Below are 25,446 nucleotides of genomic sequence, written 5' to 3'. Positions count from 1 at the left end.
GATAGAAAGCTTATAAGTGAACATTTTAACAAAAGTAAGGATAAAATGAAGAATATAAACAGCAAAAGTAAAAAATAAGCATGAAAATGTAAAAATGCCCACAAAAAATTATTGAACTATGATATGATTTTCATTACTATGATCATTTAGGATAAATAAAACAGAGATACTGTTATCTAAATGAATTGACATCTTAAAATGCATTTCACTTGCTACACAGTGAGAAGATCTACGTCCAGTAAATTACTATAGAAAGTAGTACCAACAGAAGGAAGGTAAGGAATTTCCAGAAGGTTGGAAATTCGACCAATACAAAAACTATAAGTAAAGCATAAAGACAGAGCTTTTCCAGTGTTGAACAGGCAGAAGCTGAGTTATAATGACTTAGTGGCTGTGTACAAGAATTAGTTGTTACATAGACCTCACTGTGTGTGGGAGGTTGTATTCTGTAAGGGTATAATGAGATGCAATGATCAGATTTTTAGGTGCACTCAACTTTACATCCTGCACAATAAGAAGTATGAATGATAAGCACTTTTTAACGTGGTTGCTCTGCTCAATGAAGAACTTTGACCTCACAAAACAAGTTTCGGAACTATGTATGTATGAAGCACCTTTTCTTTTGTTTCCACACCAAGATTAAAACTACTTGTTTTCCTTTCAGCTAAACAAATTTTTTTTCTAATCACATCACTCTATTCTGATTTACGTAAGTTTTAGCTTCAAGAATCATTGGTCATTGCTGAATGCAAATAATCACAGAATAAAATTATATTAGGTTTGCACAACTGATCTTTCATAATTTTAAATGTTGACTTTTAAAATTTCCTGTAAAATCAGTCTGAAATACTCCCATCGTTGGCTGGCATCAAGTAGAGCAGGGTCACTTGGGAAAACCCACTCTCTGTGATGTAAATTATAGGGTTATTATATGTATCCTAGAACAAGAGAGAGCAGAAGTTTTATTCAGAACAGATGTAAGAAAGCCCATAAAATCAGATGCATTACCCTCTATCTTTTCTAAGCTACAAACTAAAACTAGTTTTCATCAAATTGCACTGACCCTATTAACTTAATTTTCCATGAAGTGACCTTTTATGACTAACAATGGAAAAGCAAAACTGTGCAAATATCCATGAAGACAGTGAAATGACTTATTTTAATGAGAAGACTAAAATATCTTTCCTGCATTAGCATCTGCTTATTGTCACTGCTCCTTAACCCCTTGGTACTGGCAGTCACCACATGTCTCCTTGCCAGGAGTAGATGCATGCCAGGAAAGCCTTTCTGCTGGCATCAGAAAGATAATTTCTGGAGTTCAAAAGATATAACACTGGTATGTAATTTCAAATAGCAAAAGAGATATCAAGTACAAAGGTAATAGGAAAACACTAAGGCTCCTACTCTTTATAGCCAGCATGAAAAAAATTAAATTACAAATGCCAAGGTGACTTGTTTATTTATATCTTCTACAATATCTTATACCATCCTCAAAAATCTTCTGCAGAATTATTAGAGGTTCTGTCAATCTGAGCTATAGACACAAGTCCACAGTGTTCTCTCCAAATGTTACCACAACTGCATCAGGAGTTTTTACACATTAAAATTGCCTTGTAAGCTCTGGTACCAATACTGGGGCTATACCTCTTTAACAACGACCTAAAGCAACATTATAAGGACCGTTACTAATGCTCACTCAGTCTCCAAATGTTCTGAAGCAATAATTTACATGAATATTGATGATCTCAATGATGCTTTAAGATCTCCAGTCACATCTGTTTTTTAAAAATTAAAGCAAACCAAACTGATGCAGGGAGCAGGATGCCATTTCCCAGGTTTTACAGTAAGAATTGACTCCTGAAACTATTAAAAGAAACCGAAAAGAGTTAATAATAATTTTGTTACATTTTAACACTTGAAGCAACCCCACTGCACGTTTTCTCTGTTACGAGATGCAAATATTTTCTCTCAAGTGCATGCTGACTACCGTTACAAGATCTCAGAGCTGGCAAAAATGCTCAGCACACAAAATCTTCCAACCAGTCACATAAAATGAAATGAGGATGCAAATTTCCAAAATAGATCAGTGGACAGCAACTCCACAGGAAAAACATAATTCTGATGGGTGCTGGTCACATGAAAATATAATCCTTTCATTTAAATGCTTGAATGGCAGCCTGAGTGCATGTGCAAGATACAAGCGTGTTGGAAAAAACCTGACGCTTGAGAGCCTTACAGGTAGATTTGTTCTAATGAAAGCATTTTTCTCCTTGAGAACTACGTCTTTTAAAAACTTCAATGCCACACTCAGCAAGGTAACTAAGCTGATCTTTTATGTTTTGAACTTGGTTAGCTGGATTAGCTGTTTCCTCTAGAATGTTCCATTCTTCATCACTCTGCCCACATCAGGACAAAGACACTGTCAGTGTATTCAACATTTTGTAGTGGTGTGAATTCAACGTTTCACTCATTAGATCTATAGGATATTTAAGGCTTTTCATTGGGTTCCACTAGATTTTAGATGGAGTTTGTTCTCTTTAGCCACCAACCTGAATGGCTTGACAATAGTTTATCTGAGAAACCATCACTTTTACACTGCCACTGCTGCAAACTGCTCAGTCCTTCTAACTGCAAGAAGGAATTAGCTCACCTCTCTAAAAGCTCATGACTTCTAACCTTTCTTGTCCCTTCTTGCTAAGACAGAGATCAACTTTAATTTCCTGGATGTGTTGTGAAAGCTGGCCAGTAGCTGGGGATGTATTTCTAGAGGCTTAAAAGGAATTCACCTTCTGTACAGATTTAGCAGTGGCTGACATGAATATGTTTCCTAAAGGACTATTTTTATGCTGCTGAGAGGTCACTGTAAGTTTAAATATCAAGATACTTTAAGCTCTTAAATAGGCATTTTTAATTTTGCTTACATCCAAACACAACTGTATTGCTTTTAAACCTTCTGAAAACACTAGGCATTGAAATACACATCAGAAGCTCTGGTTCAAAGAGTATCAATTAACTTGCTCTTTTACTTGAACTATCTGGTTTAGTGCAGTAATTGGAAAAGGCCAACAGTGGCCTTGAATTATTATTTGTTAAGCTAAGAGGCTCCAGACAGGAATAGGTCTCTCTCATGCTGGTGGAATGTAGAAATCAGTCAGTCTTTGCTTCAGAGGGCTGAATTTGGCTAAATATACCAAAGTGTTTAATAACATCAGAAACCTAAATTTCATGAAATTTTTGTGGGTCTTAGACTAGCACATATCCTTATAAGATATACGTGTATGTGACATATCCCAAGGCCTTGCTGTATTGAAACACAGAACTGAGAAATGTCTACAGAAGTAGAAAACACAGCAAAAAGTAGAAGGAGGAAGACTAAATTGCAAAGTTTAATACAACGTATGCTTAGGAGGTTATGTATGGCTTAGATCATTATTCTCAACAGTTTCTGAACCAGAGATTTTGTTTAATCCAAAGCAGGAAATTTGTTCTATACTAATATTATATATTCCTTGGTATTTTCAGGGTCAGCTTACAGTGTATTGATGTTTGAAAATGCCAACACAGAATGCCATACTATCTTCTTCTTAAAAGGACAGTATTAGACTTCAATGTAACCCACCTTCAAATAACTGATCTTAGACACTCCTGCCAAATAGCTTTTTTAAGACAACATTTACTGCAGAAATCAATTAGGAACCCCAGATTTAGACAGTGCCTTCTCCTAAACAAACAGGTGCATACACATCCCTTAGCACAGCAAGACTCAATAAGATTGTTTACAAAATAATTCACAATAAATCTCAGACGTAGTTTGCTTTTCTTTCTGAATGCAGCACCAGAAAACACATTAAATTCTGAGGAGATATGTGCCTGTGCCTGAGAATGCACCCACGCGAAAGAGAAAGGAATATGCTAGAACTTTAATTTTGAAAAACAAATGCTTGCAATTTGCAATAGCAATTAGCAGCAAATGCATCTTGTTATTCCAACTTTTGAATGGGGTTCTATTTGTCTTCAGTGGGACTGGATGTGTTTTAACTCTTTGCTGATGAGACTACAAGGTTTACTATATAAGCTTAAACTGGGAAAAAAGGAGATCCTGTCCTCTCATATTCATCCCCTACCTAGAAGACACCAGCATTTCTCATCCTGATTTTCAGATTATAAATTATATAGTACAATTTATAATATTGAAGTGCAACCAGCTATCATTTATTTTTTACATCTCAATTAAACACCTATATTGGAAAAGATTTATGTCTTTTGTTAGAAAATTAAGAGAAATAGAACTGCATGCCTGAAAAATGTGAATGTTAAGTCACATTTCCAGGTTGTCTCATACCTTCCAGAGTAGGCTGACTTAGTTTCTCCGTATGTATCTGCAAGTCAGGTAGAAGCAGAAATACAGAAGAAAATGCTCTTCTGAGGAAGTGTGTATATAAGGGTTTTGTGGAGATAACCCAAACTTCTGAGATTACAGATATTATGGAGCAGTCTGTAAATCGAAAGTGAGGGATTGTCCTTTTCTCCTTTCTATCATCTTCTCTCCCCATTCTGATTCCCTACCTTCATACTGAAGTGAGGCATAACATCAAATTCTCACAGACTCAATATCCCCTTGTCTACAACTTCTGTCTTCTTCTGCACTGACACCTAATGTTCAGCAGTTCACTTGTTCTGCTCAGGGCACCTTCTAGGGTAAAAAAAATTGTAAGAAAATACTTTAAAAACTTGGTATAAGCTTTAAGCTAAAAACCTGACACACCTTAGGAAAAATAGATCTACAACATCACTGCTTTAAAAGACCCTACCTCCACCAAGTTAGAAGCAGAATGGTTTTAAAGGTTTTCAAATGTCCTACATCTTAGGTGTGAAATTGGTAGTGAATCAGTTGGTGTGAATGATTTTATTTGAAAGAACATTGCTTTAAGCTTTCTAATTCTTCACATGCTCTTTGCAAAAATGTTTATATAGAAGATGATGGCCTTTCCATGCTATGCAGTTGCAATTGCTTCAACAGATCACTGCACAGGAGAAGTGAACTCCTGCCTAATGAAAGTTGGCCTACTTGGAGTTCTGCCAATGCCCTTTCGTTAAATGTAAAGTTCATAATATTAATCAGGCAACTGCTTATACTGGGGATCAAGTGAACATTTTCTGAAATTACAGCTGAGTTTTGTCAAAATATTAGCTTTCCTTACCAAGTGCATTCAGAATGTCTGCTTGCTATCTCCCACTCTGACAACTAAATAACAAAGCCCATTCAGTAGGCAGCTTGCTGAGGTTTTACAGTGCCTGCAGCCCCAGCTGAAGGAATATCAGTACAAGAAAGAAATCACAACAACTCAGCCAAATTTAAATTCAACACACCACAAAAAGCATTCTGAGGGAAAGACAAGCTGTGCCAGTGAAAGTGGGCCATGTATTGTAAATTTTGGTGGCAAAGAAAAAGCTTTAATTCAAGCCTCTCTAAGATACTGGCACATGTATCTGGCATGCTCTGCAGGGAAAAATGGCTGGTTGGTCTGCTTACAGCAGATTTACCAGCCCCCCTATTCCAAAACCTTACAACAAAGGCTCCTCCACTCTGGTGAAAACCTTAATCTGCAGGATGCAGAGGATGGGCTGCTGTCTACTGAACAGCCAAGCTCTACAGAACCAAAATTCACAGAAAAAGATTGCTTCTGCTGGTACCATCCTAGTACAGATAAGGCTAACCTGAAGAGTATTTTCTAAGTCCTATCCTTTGTAGTCTTCCATCATTGCAATCTTCAAACCAGTAGAAGAAAAGAATTACCAAGGCAAGCACTGCCCTAGAAGTATAAAGATACATATCTTCTTGGTAGAACTGACATGCAGAAGAATAGGAAACAGAATTGAGATTCAGAAGTTCATTCAAATATACTTCTCTTTCTTTCTCCTTGGAACATTATCCTCCCAATATACCAGAGATCTCAGTCAGCCTCTTTGATTCTCCCATCATTTCTGGTTCAGCTTCAGTTGCTTTTATTCTTCACAATTCTCTTTATTTCTTCTTTCTTCCATTCCCTCTGTTCTGTAGGCACAACTGCCCTTTCCTGTCTTTTCCTATTGAGTGACCTTAAGCTCTCCTCCAGTCCACACCAATGGAATTAAAATAATCAGAAGTGAAATAAATTTTATATCTGACTTCTAGCAATCTGACCAGTTTATTTATGTGCTGTATCCCTTTACACATATACACTCTCTGCTGAGACTCTGAAAACTCTTCTTTTCAGAGCTTCTGTTTGCCAGAGAACTAAGCATAGTTCCTATCAGTCTGAAGAATCCTCTCTAATTTGCTGAAGAAAAATGTCTGGGAAAAGTATGTCCCTTAGTGTAGAATAGTCAATGTGAAGTTCAGCACATTGGAGTATACTGATAAGCTATCTAAATGCACTTGCCAAATGAGATAACTTGTCTATTGTAAGCCATCCAAAAATATTCTTATGGCTAGGGTCCCTGTAAGTATAAACATTCTGATGAAGCAAAATGATTTAGAGATACAATTAAAAAAACTGGAGTAAGCAAAAAGATACATAGGAAACATAATAATAATCCTATCCCAAAAGATTGTGCTATCCGAGGGGATCTAGAATATTAATTAGCAAGTTGTTGCAAACCTATAAAAAATCATCCCATAATTACTCTGAAAAAAAGTTGCAATTTCAAAGCTACACTGCAGAATAGCATACTGGATTAATTATGCCAGACTGCAGCAATAACCTTGAATTAAAGCTGCAACCTTCTATTTTTAAGAAACAATTGCCTTTCTGGTTGATGAAACCTGTCGTCCCATCAGGTAACAGACGTGACCAGGAAAGAGAAAAGCAATAATGAGTCAATCCAAGCTGTTTGATACATTTCAAATCTTCCTCCCACAGAGTGTAGCTGCCACAAGCTACATCACCAGTCTGGTTCATGAAAACTCGATCTCCTCCCTGATGGGTGAATATGTCCCAGACATTAGGGCCCTTTCCATCTGCATTCCAGCCTCCTGCTTGAAAAACAAAACTTGGTCCTTACATTTTGACATCAAAAAACATATGTTGCAAGTAAATAATTTATCACAAAGTAGGTGCAAATCCCTGAAAATCCCATGGGTAAATTGAGAAGTATACTCTACCCACTCCTTATATTATTTAAAGTAACTAGGAACTTTCAAGCAATAATATACATTTGCATTAAGTTTTGCATTTATTCATACTTTTACTTGCTGTTAATTATTTGAAAATTTTGTTTGAAAAAAAAAAAAAATTCAGACTTCTAACACTCTTCATATTTCCTTAGCCAAAAAATCAGAAGTTTGCCACTCTTGAGATACTACAGGTTTTCACAAAGGGCATTTTCTAATGCAACTTCCATCCATAAATGTAAAAGATCAGTCCATATCAAAGAAAGCCTTTAGGGTATGAGAAATACATCCAACAAATAGGCACTTATGGCTTTCAGGATGTCCTTTGAAAATCTTGACAGTTTTTTAAAAAGAAAGGAATGCCATTATGAGCCATGGCCCTAGGCATATACAAACTGAATTAATAACACAGCTCTAAAAAGCTTCTGCTTTTTGTTTAGCCAGACATTCACAGAAATTAATTTTGAATGTTCAAAAGCACTGCACCATTTTCCCCAAACTTTGAGAGTTTTAGGATATTTCTTCACAATTCTAAAATTGAGATACACAGATTACCATTAAAATATTCAAAATTTAGATGTTGTCTGAGATCTAACAACATAAAATATTTGATTCAAATAAATGCACCTCTTCATTACAAGTTTCTTTGTCTTTCCTGAGCCATGCTATAGCTGAAGAAAACATCACCTTTTTTTTTTGTGGAGAGCTCTGTAAACTTACTTCCCTCTGTAAACCCCTGTAAAGTGTGATTTAATCATAAAATTGCAATTAACCTCAAAAGGGCCACCCTCATTAACCACCATGATTTTTCAGAGTCCCAGTGAATGCACTGTTTCAGCGTTATTCTTTAAAAACTAAAATGACATTCTGTGTTAAAATTATGTATAAATTAAATATCAGTTGGGTTATAAGATTAATAACTATATAATAGCTACATATCAATCCTCAATAAAAGTGTTTTAATAATCAATTAGTATCATAGAAATTAGAAATGGAGGAGAACTATTAGGAGGTCATTGAGTCCATCCCCTGCCAATGCAAGATTGCTCCCTTAAGTATATTCAGTACTTAATATACATCTGTCTTATTAAATCTAAGTTTAATGCAAGGTTAAGCATATTGAAGACACTTAATTTAAAGCATTACTAAAATCTGTAATATCACTTCTATAACCTAGCTTTTCAGAGATCATTGTCACATTTCATGGTCTTTACAGAATTTTATTGCAGCACACGAACACCCATACATCTACATTTGGTTGGTCAGTAAATTAAATTTTACATGGGACAACCTTCAAAGTAGGTCAAATTTTAGATCCAGACAGTTTGAGTTTTTCTTAATCTTAGATTTTATGACAGACTTGATGCTCTGTCTGTACTCTCCTCAGAAAAAAATACAGTATTACAAGTTTTCTATACTCTGCTTCAAATTTCAAACATGACTGCTGAAATAAATAGTCATCTGAGAGAAGTGCAGGAAATAACAAATAACAGTAATTCTTTGATGGTACCTAGAATTTTGAAGCCTTTAAGAACAGGCTTCCTGCACCACATTGATTCGACACAGGTCTTTTTTCAGCACGGTTGGAACGAAGGGACACAAAAGCTGCCATAACAGGCAGTTAACACACCTTCAGTTAAGAATCCTCATCTAGAGCAGAGGCTGAATGATCCTTCTTTTTAGTCTGCCTTCCTCCAGCAAAGGAAGTGGGAGGGAGAAGGATAAGCATTTGATTTTCAGCAGTCTAACAGTACTACTCCAGTGGTCATTAGCCACTGAAAAGCCCTGAGGGGGCTGTGGCAAACAGACCCACTTTCAAGCATTCCTGACACTGTTCAAAGAAACTTCTCTGTACAGCATCGAGCATCTGAGCCACTGATAAAGTGTAGGAAGGAATCCAGCCGAGGAACCAGAAAGCTCTAGATACACTAACACGTCCTGTTGAGCCACAATTAGTCTGTAGAGAGCTCTGCTCCACTTCAATCAACCAAGTTTGCACCTCTAAGCTTGCTCAAAGACTTCCATGCTACACAGCACTCCATAGCGTAGGCATAACTGGAGTTTTACTGAGCTTTGGGGCCCGGAAAGAACAGTCATGAGGAACTGATTTTACATTTAAAATAGTGAGGTGTAAATTGGATACCAAATCAGCACATGACATGACTTCAAGTGAATAATATAAATTATTACGACACACGTTCCCCATACTCTGCAATTATTACAACAGAAAGAAATGTAATGAACTAGCTTCCAACTAGTGAAGCTCCTAAAGCAGGAATATTTCTGATCAGAGTATTTAAGTTTTCATGTACTTTTCCAAGTACACTTTTCCTCTAATTCAGCTGTCCTTTAACCTCTGGGAGTGAAATTTTCTTGACCAGGTCTCTGACCAAAAAGTGTAATTTTGTTTGAATTAATGCAGTTCCATTATTTGGCATATGAAAGAAGTGAAGAAAACCACTTCTACCATTACAAGAATTTTTTGCAACTTTTCCCAAAAAAATAAAAAAGAAAAAAAAAATCAAGCAGAGAGTTGAAATTTAGCATAGAAATGGCCCTCAGTAAGAAGAAGTGCTTTTGAATGTTCTGGTGCAAATTGATTTTGATTTGACTGAGTCATGAACCTTTGAAATCTGCACTTTGAGCATGCAGAGTACAATTGGTATGATTTTTTAGCGCTTTGAAATATACAGAGTAGAGAAGGTTGTGCTGTGCATAAATACATAGCTGACAGTAAAAAAAATAAAGTAGTCTGTCAGCTCATGCCTCTTCCACTGTGTATCTTGTGATATGCACAGCAACTGAGTTTGGACTCTACAAGAACTATTGCTTCAATCATGATGCCTCTAAGTCGGAAGCTGCACAGCCTCTGAAGCTTTCAGGAGAAGGAATTCCCTGTTGAGTTTCTTACTTCTGCAGGAAAAGGGTCATTTGAGTAGTGTCTAGACCATATTATAGATTTTTTTTTATGTTTTCCCCACTCAGAAGCCTTAAGAAAGTTCATTAAAAATACATTAAGAGAACATTAAAGTTGCACATCTAGCCACTCAAAAGGCAGGAAATTATAATGCACACACAATTCACATTTTAAAAATTAGTTAGAAGAACTATGTGCATTGCAGGCCTCGAGTTAGAATCTGGCCTAGAATATTGATTCCCTGGGAACTGTGAGCTGTGCAGTCTATTAGATGAAGTGAACTGAGCTCGTTAAAAGGTACCGAGCATGGCCAAGTACTCTCAATTTCAGCAATAACCAAGAACTAAAGGCTACATCCTCAAAGACAATTTAGGATCTACAACTCCCATTTAGGTACTGAAATCAATGGGAGTTAAGTGCCTGTATGCTGCAGGGTATAATATGAGAAAATCAGGTCTATATGTATTTTGAAGGTTTATAAAGACACATTTATGAAAGGATAAAGTTTGGAGGGCTTATGGCTGTAGGTGTCCCTGTGTATATGTGTTTACATTCTCTAGTCTACAACATATTTTCCTGTTGAGCTGGGCAAATCCCTTTGTCAGTCCTCTCTGTTCAGTTGGGAACATGACACATGCCCCTGGGGGATAGCCTCCACAAGTCCAACTGTTGACCTCTTAGTTTATTTTTTTTCATAATCTTTGGAGATGAGTTCCTAAGTGAGTACCAATGTCTGATGAGGTAGTTCTCCCATCCAGTTTCAAAATAGCCAATAGCAATCTACTTGAACTAGCTCTACAGAAAGGACATACACAAGAAATAGATGAAAAAATTACTTATAACTCCCCCCCTCACCCCTCCCCAACAATAACTAGCTCCATTCCCATTACTTAGCCATATTTCTGGGATTTGAAAAATCCTTTACCTTCTTCTTACTCCTCAAGTCACAAGTGTTTAAACAGAAGTTGTGAGGGTTTTTTTCTACATGGATTTGCATCAGAAGTAGTGTCTACATAACAAGGCAAAGATCAAACACTCTCCTTCCTAGATCCAGACTTTTTGTTCACTTAAGTTTAATACTTTGATAGCTAAAAATTGACACCTTCAATTTGATATGCTGCTGTAGCTGCACCCCAAGCAAATCCAACTGGAAAAGCAATATCCTCCAGCACCAGCTGCAGAGGACAGGTGAATACACGGCATTATGTGTGCTATGGAGATGTTGGTTTCGTTTGCAGACAACACTTTCTGGCTTGATCACTCTTCCACTCATTACAAGCAGATTCTATATGGAATACAAAAATAAACCCTGTGCAGCTTCACACCCTGAGGGGTAAGCCATGCACTTTGCATATCTCGGGATTAAAGCAGAGAGGTTCAGCCAGCTACCAGTGCAAGTGGAAAAGGCAGCAGTGGAAAAGACTAAGGTGGTCATGGTAAAAGGGCTCCTCCTAGTACAAAGAATTAATGCAAAAAACTGATCCCTCATTCCCTTCACTTGCCTCTCACCTCCTATATCCCATACAGAGATCTTTGTAGACTCTGTGTTCAACATAATTCCTTTAGCCCTCAGACAAAAAAATAATTTTCACCTCTTCCAGTATGCTTCAAAAACCAGCAGCCCCTCGTCTTTTCTGGCATCAAAATTAATTTCTTCTTCTCTTCCAACACCAAGAAAACTTGCCTGTAGTAGCTGAAAAAGGATATTTTTGCCATTACAAGTTTTGCAGTGGAAACCAATGAGATGAGCAAGATTTGTATGGGAGTACAGACAGAACAGCTATCTTTCTCCTTTTTTAAAACCCCGTGGATGCTCATTTTTTTAGAGCAGCAATGACAACCTTATGGCATGTGTGCCAGAATCAGCATCTGCAAAACAGCCCTCAGGTCTCTTCCTCTGCCTTCTGTCAATGCTGTTACTGCTCTCCTGTCAGCAGACTGAAAAGGGAGCAGCAGCAGGAGGAGAGTCAGGTAACAAGTGGGATGGGTTGAAAGTAGTTTACTGTCCCTCTCCAGAAAACTACAACACCTGGCACACTAGATGGCACTACCGCAATTTTTTTTTTTTTTTTTTTTTTAAACTTACTGGCACTTTCCCCCCATTTATTGTAACACTACATCCACATTGCTTTTGCTGAGGTCAGTATCAGCACATATTGGACTGCTATAATATATAAAGAATATATGAATATATTCTTCTTTACTCTACTTACACTCACTTGATTTTAAAATCTTTCTGGGTGAGGATCTACTTCTGGAAAGCACACATGTAACTGATATTTTCTTTGATAATAAAAATAAGAAACCATACTATAGAGAGGAGAGGCACTAATACAGTCAATGCACATACTTTTGCCAAGAATGCACACAATAAAATAATCAACTTCTTGGAAAAAAAAAATAAACTCCTTTGTAAAGACACAGGGAAGCTGATTTAATTCCAAAACGAATATTGCAGAACCAGACAGTGCAGATGCAATGCAAAATAAATTGGGCTTTCACAGCAGGCATGTATTTCCTCAAGTGTTTTTCAGAGGAAAGGTAAAAGCCCCTTGAATACAAAGGAACAAAGGGGGAAATGAGGCACAACATACTAATTTGTTCCCAAAACACATGCTGACACCCATGGTCTAGGCAAACATACATATCCTTCATGTGTATTATACAGATGATCAAAAATCAATAAACTTAACTTGTCAATGTTCTCTTGAACAGGGCAGTTAACAGTAAAACTCACCAAGGCCACCTTAAATCATGATTAATAAGTATTAATGGACCAGAGTAATAATGCTTATTTTTTACATCCTTAAATGTTACTGGTAGGCACCTTTGAAAATGTAAGCAACATTAAATCTTTCCCCTGAGAATAATACAATTTAATTTCACAGGATATATAACAAATATGGAACTCAATAATAGGTGGAGATGGGCAGAGAGGATATAGTAACAATAAAAATCCAATAAAAAGTTTTATAAAAATGTTTAAGCATAAAAATAAGGTTAAAAAGCGTCACTGCTGATTCCCTATCAGGAATCAAGAGAGATGGGTTTTGAGAGAGATTGAGGAGGAGGAAAACATTCCATAAGAAGTCTGGAAGGGGCTGAACAAAATTTGCCTCAGAGGTTAAGACAGACTCACAATAATGAGATACCAGGTTATGTCAGATAAGTAGGCAGATCTGAAAGATGCAGGGCTTCAAAATTCAAAAAAGCTATGCTGATAGCAAGAAAGATCAAACTTTTCTGGCAACCCAGTTCCTACATTTGTGATCCCACTTCTGGTTTGTATTTCTGGATTCATAAGCCACTCCTTACTGCAGTAGTGTGAAATTACATCTGTAATGAAATTACATCTTCATTAGACCCATTTCATGGCTTCTAAGGTGCACATTCTTACTCTGATAATTTTCCCTACATCTAACAAATAATCTGGCCCCACCATGAATTTCAGTATTTCACTGTCCTACTGTTTTGTTCAACACATACAGGCATAAAACTTTAAGAGAACTATTAAGCTCTATCTAGAGGCAATATTTTTCCAGACTACCTTTAAGACCATTACATTTGCACATATGGAACCAAATGAGCTCAAGCCAAGTATTCGTAAGAAAAAACAAGCAGTATCCAAATGTACTTGGACAAAGATTTTTTTAGCAAGTCAAAAAAGAGCAGGAGTAATTTTCCCTGATAACATGAGTTAGCAACTAAGTTTGCAAAATGCAAGATACTTTATTAAGGTGAAAGAAGAATAGATTTTGGTGTTAGACTTTAAGTCATGTGGGGTTAATTATTATCAGAGGAATTGTATCTTGTCAAAAGGAGATTTTCCTGACTGAAATGATGTTTCCTATTACAAATTTCTTATTTCTATTATTAATAGTATTTACTATGGAGTTTAGAAATTAAATTTTGAAGGGGCGATGAAAGTTAAAATCTTCTTCCTGAAATTTTACACCACACATGGGCCAATAGAAAGATATACCTTCTTTAGAAGCAAGACACTATATCTGTGAAACAGCCAAAGATAGAAGTTCATATCTTCTGTGAGTTTTCTTTGTAATAGCTACTCATAAATTTAGCTTCTCTCTCTGGCAACGTAATAGAGCAGCTATTGAGAAACAAATTTTCTAAAACACTTTGAAGTCTGCCAGACAAAGTTGATATTTTTTAACAGTAATACAAAATTAATGAATAGAGACCAGAAGATATACTGTCATATGTCTGACTTTTAGCCATATACTGTTTTCTTTAAGATATTTTAGCACTGGACTTAAGGTGTTCTCAATTAAATTATGGAGACACTGTGGCTGCAGTTGAGAACTCATAACTCTGATTCTCTAAATTCAGCCTTAATTAGAAGCCTCTCCTGGACTGTTGATTTGCCTTTCTTCTCCCGTCACCAATGTGTCAAAATTCTGCTCCCAAACTTAAATCAAATTGGAAATGAACTATCATGTTGACTGAAATGAAGGATGATGACAAACAATGAAGGGTAATGATAAACAATAACTTTGGAGGGAGGCATTTAGTGCAGTACACAAAGATTAGTATTACTTCTGATCTCATTTAATAGCTTCAATAATGAGCTAGAAGAGGGAGTAAATGGTACATTAATGAAATCTGCAGATCTATTAAACTAGGAGGAGCTGAGCACACTGCTGAAAATGGAGAAATAATTCAAGAGTTCTTGGGAAGATTAGAAACACAGGCAGAATATTACAATGAGATTCCATTTAGAAAACAGATGAATAATATTTTGGTAAAAAAATCAACAGATGGTAACAGGTAAAAATCTGGAGAGCTGTAATGCTGGAAGAGATTTAAAATTAAGAACATCAGGAAATCTAGGCAGGAATCTGTAACTGAGCAGTAGATATAGACTGTGAAATTTAAGCAAAACTATTAAAGAATAAGTAAACAAGCAATGACTCATTTTAATGCAGCTCTACAACCATCCCATCTCTTCTGTGTATAGCATGGGCACTGGAAAACAGACTATCAGTCAGATGGTTAGAGATTTTACAGCTATGGGACTTTTTCCTGGAAGAAAACTTAAAAGTAAGCCAGTCATATAACAGTATTGTCCTTCATAAAGTGAATGACATAACAGTGAGCCACTGCCTAAAAAAAAAGTCTGAGACTGAAGAAATAAAATATTCTCCCACTGCTTCTGGTAATTGCATCATGCAGCTTGAATCTGTTGCTATTCCTGAGGAAACTGCCAGTGGATTGCCAGCTGCTATGAGCTTTCCAATACCAGATATATGCACAATATCTTGGAGACCTAAAGCTCGTTGCAAGCAAGTTAGCTGCATTTGGGGAGCTCACACAAATTAACCTTTCTGGGAATAACTCTAGACAAACTATAGAAGAGGGCCAAACTAGTGTTACATCACTCCCTGAACCAGAAAAAGTCTCCGCAATTCAGCACGGAAACAGCATTAGGATGTATAGTAAGTTTGTAAAGTGATATTCCATATTGGCCATCAGTCTTCAGAAGTCCTTGATAGTTCTTGGATGTTGAAGGCAATTGTCCTTTATTGCTGAGTGCCTCCATACAGTATTTTTAAGTGGGCTTGTCTTCTCAGGAGTTTGTCACTGTCACTGCATTGTGACACAACACTGAGTGCGCAGAGCAAGGCGTTGATCCACAGCTTTAAATTTTCACACTTCAGTAGAAAACCTGGCAAAAGCCCTTTCATGTAAAACCATGCTCTAGTCATTTATATCTTGGCATGTCCTGCTGTTCCATACTTCTGAATCACTCATCTTTTAGGTGAACAAGCTTAAAAACAATGAGCCATCATTCAAAAATATCAGGATTAAAAAAGGAAGATATATATATATATGAAAAATGACACAAAAAATACCAGAAATAGAGGCAGGCCCTCTGGTCCCTTGTGAATGCACTGTTTGCTGAGACAGCACACTTTCATTGCTGTTTCAGGGAGAGCTGTCTAAATTTTCTAGAAACTTAGAGTTTCAAGATGTATGCAGAGCTACCTACATGCTTAATACGATTTTGCCAGGAAACTATCTGCTGCAACTTATGAGTTTGGCTGCAGTTGGTTATAAAGACATATCTGAATGACTTTAGCTAAACTTGTTAACATATTTAAAATAGAATGCAAAATCTTACATATGTTTGTAAGTGGCACAATTTCCTTATTTATGCCATGAATCTGTAGGCTATTTTGCCACACAGTTAAATCTTCAAAATCATGTACATAGAATCTTCACTTGCAGATACTTAGTTCTGCTTCAAAATCAGTAGGTCTCATTTTTTACATTAGGTACACTTCAAACTCCCAGCAACTTATCCTCTGGAACATAATTTAGGTGCCCATAACAAGAAGTCAAATTTGGGTCATTTGAAAATATAGGTCCAGTATCTGTTTGTTTTGCTGTTTCTGAAACTTCTCCCTTCTTAACAGGTAAATCGTATTTACCCTTCGAAAGTTGTCATATTACTTGGTTTTTATTGCTGAAAGATTATATACATAATGTCTATATTATTCTCCCATTCTAACATGCACAACTTACATATTTCCTAGCACAGGAATGTCTTTTCCTTCTTCTGACCCCACCTGCCATCAACAAGTCATGTACTGACATCACAACACATGGCAAGGAGATGAAAACATTGCTGAGAAATTTGAATGCTTACAGGCACAATATCCATGGGAATCAGGAACCAGAGCCAAAGAAATTTGAAAGAAAACTGACATTTGTGAGAATACATGGCTGAATAAATATTGGTGCTGCAACATGATGGAAAGTCTGAAAAGCTGGTGCAAGTACCAGGCACCAGAGAATATACTTGAAGGAGACATTACACATACTGGCACTAAGAGAAATGCTTTAAGAAACATCCATAAGACCACAAAAGAGCAAAAATCAACACTATCAGATAAACCTGTTTTTAAAATTGAATCATCACAGATTTTTTTTTTTTTCATTTATATGCATGTTTTCTAGCCAAAACACTAATAACCTAAATTTTTTAAACAATTTTTTACTGCCTTTTTTTTCTTTCAAGGTTTGGGTTTTGGGGGATGGGGAGGGGGGGGTTGTTTGTTTGGTTGGTTTGGTTTTAGAATAGTTTTAATTTATTTTAACACAATCATAGAATAAACCAGGAAAGGATTCTATCCAGACCAATTTTATATTGGGGATATATTGACAAAACCAAATTATTTCAAAATTTGTAATATGTATAAAGTCCTGCTGAGTCCCACTATTTGTTTTCAGAATTAGCTTGAAATAGTGCAAGAAGTTTATACAATGCTGAAACTGTATCTTTCATTTTCTTTTTCTTCCAGAAATGCCGTTTCTCAAGTCACTGACTATGACTAATGACATTGACTATGACTTTAGCAAATATGCTTGAAAAGCTTCTTCCACCTGTCAGGATTAAGAAATCCCATTATATTAGTGCATTTACATAAAATTCACTTCCCTGTATCAGCAATATAGAACTATCTACTATAAAATGGCAGCACACTATGAGAGACAGTAGTTGATATTACTTTTCAAAAGATTTGTGCTACACCATTATCCTGTAAATATTTTTTTCTTTAGCAAGAAATACTATCCATTGTACTCCTTTTCATCCTACCAAATAGTAGTAAGCACTATTGCTTGCACCTGGAAAAGGAGATGTATAACAGTACTTTAATTTGACAAAGTAATTCAAATACCTATTTGAAATTCAGCAAACATGGGTTATTTTTCAAACAACTTGAGTTTTATGCTTTTATGCATACATACGCACATATATATACACATATATATGTTCTTCCAAATAGTATTACAGCTGTGCAGTGATATATCAGGACTATGTTATTCTGAAATATCACAAAACATGTACCTGACCCTAAAGTTAATCTAATAGAATAAAATTAAAAAAAAAAAAAAATAAAAAACCCCAACCAAATCAATACAACTGTTTAACATAGCTTTCTATTTCTTAATTTCAACACATAAAATTAAAAAAAAATAAATTAAAGGATATAGTAGGCATAACGAAGCAGCACTGACCTCCTTTTTACCATCACAGAGGTTGTTTCCTTAATAAAGACGTCACATAGATAAATACTGTGTCTCATTCAATTTAAGCTCTTTAAATCTTCCTTTGTATTTTAGCTCGCCACAAAGTAAACTGAACTATGACATAGTGTAGATGAAATCATACATGTTTCTCCCCTTCTGACGAAATACTTCAGAATTTTATAATCACACAACAAAAAATTTGGAGTTTATGGGCAAGCAAGTCTATTTTTAGATCAAGCTCCTTTGATTCTGTCTTAATTGCTCTTCAAACTAAACTGGTAAATAGACCTAGCAATGATGGTTGTATGAAAGCTTTTGGATGCTGAGTGATCAATATCCCATAGGAAGCAACAGTTAGAGCTCTGAGGATGTGGATATTTGATATACATCTATACTGAGCTCTTAGAAACATTTCTGGTTCCTCACATTCCCATGGAAGTCTGTAGAAAAAATTGTGTTTATCTAATTAAAAGACTACATCACAATCTATGGCATAGATTGGAGTAGCAGAACAAAGGCAGCCTTTTATTTTCTAGCCTTTGAAAATCAGATTTTGTGAATTACCACTATTTAGCAGAACACATAGAGCAGATTATTAAATGTACTTAAAATCTGTCCAATGGTGGGTGCTACTACCTACATCACTCTCCTCTCAAGCTGAGCCAAGGCAAGAAGTTGTAGCAATAGAAAGCTGTTACCTTTTAAGTGGACCTTGCCATTGGTTGCAGTTGTTTCCTTGCCAAAGAGTGAGAAACTTTATATTGAGTTCCAAGTTCTCCAGCAGACTGTGCTCTACTGATTACCAATTATTCTATACTCTGTTTCTGGCCTGTATTCATGATCTTAGCCTCAGTTTTGGTTTGGTTTGGTTTGTCTTTTGCATTTTTTTAAAACACAGCCTTTGGCAGTAGCAGCAGAATGACAGGGGAATTTTGTTGGGCCTCCAAATTCTAGCATGGAGCCTGCTCCAGCTCTGTAGGAGCAGCCCAATCCAGCTAATGAAAAGATGATGGGGGCTGAAGTGTTCTCAAAGCAGACAGACTCTCTGGCAGATTACACAACCAAACATTATCGAGCTCTCCACCAAGCTTATGTAACATGTATTTCTTCTCCAAGGCTTACACTGGGTCCAAATTTGTGGAAGGATAGGGGAAGAGAGGTAAGATGACAAGTATGTGTCATCAGTGTCCCAATTGTGATTCACTCCTCAGTCAGTGCCTAGAATGCTGAAGTATCTTTTTTCCTTTCTGCAGAAATCTCATGGTTTAAACACCTCTGATCCATACCACTCATATAATTTTGATACTGAAAAGAAAAGGCAGCCAGATGTTTGGCCTGAAACAATAAAGAATAGATGCAATGGTTATTAGATGTCTCAAATGAATTACACACAAGGCTCCAGTTCTTGTTTAGCCTGAGACAGGTTAGAATAAGTATTTCTCAATAAGCAAATGAGTGTATTAAGCAGAATGTATTGGTGTCCTGTGCTCAACACAAAAATTCCTCTTTTTTTTTTTTTTCTTTTTCTTGGCATCCTGTGTATCTTTTTGACTAAAAATGTATCATAATGCTGCATTCTGACAAAATATCTTTGTTCTAAATCTCAGTTTTCAACAGTAAGGAAAAAAATTTAAAAGTCATAGTAATTTCTTTTTAGACCTCATCCTTCCATGCTCACTGTTTTTCCTCCTTTTAAACATCTCAGTCTGGAATTCTCCTGAGTGCAGTAGAAAAAATGCAAATTCTATCACACTTCCACAAGTAGAATACCGAAAGGTTTCCAGTTTGGACTCTATATGGACAGGCTCTACAAACAAAATGAGCAAAAGTTTTCCATTAGTCATTGACAGTTGGATCAAGTCTTAGCTTCCACAAAACAAAATATTTAATTAACTGGAATAAAATAAAAAGAGGAGAAAATAACATACGAATGTTATAAAAATTTTTTGTCCATCAATTTTTTTTTATGTGACTGTAACTGATACTTTTAAAGTTACTTTTGCAGTCTTCTTTCAAGATGGCTGAACTTCCACTCTGTCATGGGATGTTAATAGATACTGCAAGAGGAATTTGGATTTTTTATTTCACTCTCCTTCTCCTGTTCAAGATTAGCCAAGTCCTCATGCTATATATAAGATTTCTAAGGGTTTCCTAAAGGCTGCAGATTCAGTATTTTTCCTGCAGTTACAGAACACAGCCCTGGACTGATGCCTAGAACAGATCCAAGATATGAATCTTTCACCATGTTTTGTGTCATGTGCTATTGGTTATAGAGCTTGCAATTGTTATCCAGCTGGATTAGTGCCTTAACTATACCTTTGTTATTCAAGGAGAAAATTTAAAATGAACAATATCTTTGTTCTACAATAGCTCAGTGAGAATGTCAGGATAACCAAGCAAGCTGGGAACACTTTCTTAAGAGATGATCTTGTGATTTTTATAACTTCTGTTTATCACTATACCTGTTTATTACCCTGGAATACTTTATAGCCATTAATTTCTCTAGGCACTGGCTTGTTCTCTATTTAAAAATATGGTGATCCTAATTCAAAACTTTTTCAGTTTTTTCCCCTTGGATGTGCTGAATTTTCAGATGAAAGGTGTTCACAGATGAAACAATGGAAGGAGAACACAATACATTGGAAGTAACTGCCAAAAGACAAAGAATCCTTAAAAAAAAAAAAAAAAAAAAAGTATGTTCATACCAATTGTTTCCTGCCACAATACAAAAAGATCATAATGCTGTTATGCAGAGATCTTTCTCTGTCCCTGGAAAGACAATACACAGGAGAAAAGACTCCCAAATGAAAAAGAGAAATGATTTCTCAAAATCCACACAAAAGATCAATATCAGGATTAGAAAAAATTTAGATCTTTCATCAGGTACATGTTCTTTCCAGAGGACAATATCTATTTGTACCTTCTCACATCTACTGCAGAATTATCTGGCACCAAGCACATTTCCGAGAAGCTAAGGAAACATGCAGATAGATGTTTGCTTTACAATATATAAGTACAAAAATGGAAAGATAGAAGTTTTTTGTTAGCTTTAATTGTCTTTCATATTGAAACATACACTGACAGCAAATACACAGTTCTGCTTTGCTCTGGCAAGCTTGTCTGTTGGAATGCACAACAGAATTTGGAACTTCGTATATTCCTTCAAAAACTGACATTAACAGAGCTCTGTAACTGAAATGTTAAAATGTCAGAAACAAGACCTGAAACCCAAAATTACGTATCTCAGCTCTGCCCTTTTCTGCAGTAACCTGTATGTACTGCTGAGTGGACGCTGAAATAGATCTTTTCATCCATAACTTTGCAATAGTACAGGTACAGGTTTCCTGTACTAAATTTACTTTGTATCTTGAAAGTTTAAAAGTTGAATGATTGCCCATTAAAGCCAGTACTATAGAATATCTGCTTCTATGGAGAAGGAAATATTAAAGGCATGTGTTCAGTACACAGCCAACTAAAATACGAATACTGTAATGACATTAGAGATTACCTTTTTATCATTCAAATTTTTCCTATGAATCTGTAAGGGAAGGAGGTGATTTTATAAAAGACGTATTTATAGCTGCTTTTTAAGAGAGTTGTGATCACAATCTACCAAGAGGATGGATAAGTATTTGACTATGGGACTAGAATTTTAACAGAAGTGGCAAACCTATCTGAAAACAGTAGCTTTTCCATTGGACAGCATAAAAAAACTCCTATGCTTTTCCACTGTGGCTTACCTCTGTTGCTGCCCATCTTTAGCACTCTTAATAATAATTAAAGCTTGAATAATACGTTTGCATAGTTATTAATCACTAAGATTGTGGAGGTGTTTTGATGAATGTTGGACCGTTTATTCCAAGTTCTTTGTTATATTTCTGTATTTTTACAATTGTCCAAGATGGCTTCCCTCCCCTCACAGTTTCCCGCCTTTCCCGGTTGTCATGGTTTTCTATATCCCATAATAGTTGTTTACACCTTTTCGGTTATCTGTCCATCACCCAAGTTATGTAACTTCCCCTCCCACCTAATTGCGTATTCCTCCTCCCAGTCACTTGTTATTGGACCAAGTTGAGATCACCCCATGGTTCGATGTTTTATGATTGGATTGTTTCAGAGAGACCACCCATCTGTACCACCCACCCCTTGACAATAAAAAGCCGGTGCAGCCAAGGTTTGGTGTCTCTTTGGGACGCTGCCTTGGTGGATCTGCATCCCCTTGGTTAAGCTACCCCGAGAGTCCCGTCCTTCTTTCATCGTGCCTACAGGGTTAGGAGTTGGTCGCCCCTCTGGCAGCAAGATCCCCGGGTTTGTGGGAGGCGGCAGGGCTGGCCGGAGTCTCGGAGAAGCCGACCCCCGCAGAGGATAAACTCAGGAAACTTTTGTTTAAGGCTGAAAAAAGCAAAAAAAAAAATTTTAGTCATTTGACCATAATTCAGGAAATTCTATGGAGTAATGCCATTCTCCCACTCACAGCATTTGATACTTGTAACCTCCCATGAGTTCACTCATTCTGCTCAGGCAGGCACTTCTGCAGGCACTGTGTCGCTTTATGATTCCTTGACCATGGTGCAATCTCTCCTGGGTGCTTTTCTCCCATGTGATGTTACTGCATCATTTAGTGAGATAAATGTGGTTTTTTTTGTTTTTTGTTTTTTTTTTTTTTTTGAAACCACATAAAGAGGGGAGGAGATAATTCAATTTTCCAAACATTGGCAATTTTATAATTTTATTTGCTTCTTAAAGCTCTGTTTCTTTCCACACAAGGTCCATACCATTTAAAAGGAAAGACAGTTTTAATCTGTGTAAGTCTATCAAATAGGAACAGACTAGTTTAAAAAAGCACTAAAAAGAACATACCTATACTAAGTGTTCTCTGAGATAAATTTCAAAGTCTTTAGGTATGAGTGTTGCTTAAAGCTCTGTAAGAAAAAATCTACAACCCTTCATGTAAGGAAAAGCAAACTGCTACATTACTTAAGATCACAAAACTGGATGATATTTTTTTTCCCCCTCAAACTTAATAAGAGAACTAGGATAAAACCGACCTTTGGTCAATGATCATATCTGAGAAACTTCAGCTGTGAAGGTGAAAGCTTGACAAAGTCATAAATAGCTGAAAAGGACAAAAAGGAAACATTTAAAGACCCTATAAATGTCACTATGCTCTCCATCTGGAATACCATTGCTAGTACTTTTACAATGCAGTACACACAGCAGACTAAGGTGATCAAAGGAACAACAGTATGTCTTAAAATCTGTCTTAAAAAAGAGGAAAAGTATCATGAAGATTAGAGATAAGTTCATGGATCATCTAGAAGACCACCTACAAAAGAGTAAGACAAAGAAGAAAAGAAAGTCTGTTTTAGCCAGCTTCAGTTTCTTGCTGGACTGACCTTTGAACCACTAAGTCATCAGTTTCCAAACACCCAGTTTTACCAGCCAATTACTCAGCAGAACATGACATGATCAATGATCTGAAAGTTTTCAGCTGGTTGTATTGATCAAATATATAAACAAAACATAACTGTCAGCTGCTTTGAGTTTACTGCTGATGAAGTGATGTTTAAAACAATTAATGAATTAATGCTCAAACACAGATGAACAAAACCTTAGCTGAAATAAAAGAGCAAAAAATATTTACTACTCAATTCATTTGCTTTATAATTGATTTTTTTATTTGTTTGACTAGCAAAACAGAAGTGTGAGCTATAATTACCAGCTACCTATAATAGCTCCTTCTTTTTTTTTTTTTAATTTCTGTTCATTATTTCTAAAGTGAAGAAAGTAGGATTGCTGGTGCTGCCAAACCCCTTTCAAATTATTGGTGCTAAAAAAATAAATATCAGAAAATGCAAATTATTACAAAATGTGAAGGTTGATTACTTTTTATAGAAAAACAGGCAGATGAGCAAATGCTATGAAATGCTGAGGCCGGGCTGGGGCACACAAAGGAGTTATGGTAAACTAATGAGCTTCCAGGTGTCTGAGCTTGGGTAGCTAGTAATGTTTGCACTCTTATCCTGGAGCAAATCTGAAACAAAAGGTGTTGGATAAATCATCAGAGAAAGCTTCCTCTGTTAGCAGGACTAGCCCCAAACAAGAGTCAAAGTTTGCAAAGGCACACCACTTTATGAAGAACAACTTACTTCACTCCTCCTTGACCTACTCTGAAAATAGGAACAATTTCAACTTTTAAAGGCAGTAATTTAATTTCCTTCTGACAGCAACAGAATGATCCAGGACTCAGTACTATCTTGCCTTTTCAGAAGAAGTGTCTATAAAACAGGGGTTGCTTTAAAAAGAGACTAGGAGTCAAATTCATTATTGGTCTTCTAGAAAATGTAATTTATGTCTTGCTTAGCCAGGTAAGATGGGAGGCAATCTAGCTGTTAGAAAATAAGGAGCTGAGTTAAAGAAAATGGAAGGCAAAAGAATTAAGCATGAAAAGAATACTATTTAAGGAAAGGGTGAAAACTGAGAGATTAATTTACTGTTAGTTCCATTTTATCTCTTGTAAGTACATTTTTTAATTCTTTAAATCGAAGTTCTTCTGCTCTCTGTGTATTGCCATTATTTCCCTGGAATTGAAAACGTCTGTTTTGTTCAGCAAGTGCATGTTAGAAATCTTGCGCTATTAGAAGATGGTGCCAATGTTAACTATTACACAAAGGATTAAATCTTAACTAAGTAGCATTAAAAAGTGACTCTATAAACCTTTAGGTTATTGGTACTTAAAGATTTTTCAAAGAAAGGAAGACCAATATGAGGGATTAATAGTTAAGGTTATGCAAAATCCACTTAATCAGCATGGCTAATTTTAGCTTTGACTAAAGCTGCTGGCAACTATGTGTATTTTGCTTTGGGGCTTTACTTTTGAAGAGAATGATGAATACATTTTTGAGGTAAATTTATCTTAACTGAAAGTCTACCTAATGCTCTTTAATTGCAGAAAAAGTGAATTTAATAGCATTTGCATTTAGGAGAGGAAGAAGATCTTCAGCTGTGCATCTTTAAGACCTTAAAATAAGCATTTTATTTTCACATTTATGTAATATACTGCTTGGCTATAAACCAGGTGAATTTTATAAGCAATACAGTCATCAACATGGGCATTGTTTATGAAGAAAAAATCGTTCTCCTGATAGTACGTATTCTATTCAGAAAAGAGCCTAGGAAAACTGAAGCATACTGTGAATATACAAATACAATGACTTGCTAAACTATCTAGAACACAAATGCTGAGAATGAGGGTCTTTCGTTGACAAATGCTACCTAAGCAAGGCAGATGCACAGTGTCAGCTCAAGTAGCCCAGGCATTTTA

The 25,446-nt window shown here is 36.2% G+C and overlaps 1 protein-coding gene across 1 annotated transcript; it reads right to left on the bottom strand.

The window, feature by feature from the left end:
- Nucleotides 1-804: 804 nt before the first annotated feature.
- On the bottom strand, nucleotides 805-22,379 carry LOC310909977 (beta-glucosidase A-like; the record flags this gene model as incomplete). The annotated part of the gene is given in 5 exon segments (XM_083862364.1): nucleotides 805-887; nucleotides 890-938; nucleotides 6,714-7,015; nucleotides 11,173-11,245; nucleotides 22,266-22,379. Coding segments are annotated over 5 exon segments (621 nt in total).
- Nucleotides 22,380-25,446: the final 3,067 nt, after the last annotated feature.

This window comes from Zosterops lateralis, assembly GCF_965231275.1.
Source record: "Zosterops lateralis genome assembly, chromosome: 5".
Taxonomy (NCBI): Eukaryota; Metazoa; Chordata; class Aves; order Passeriformes; family Zosteropidae; genus Zosterops; species Zosterops lateralis.
This window is presented reverse-complemented; position numbering and strand designations above follow the sequence as displayed.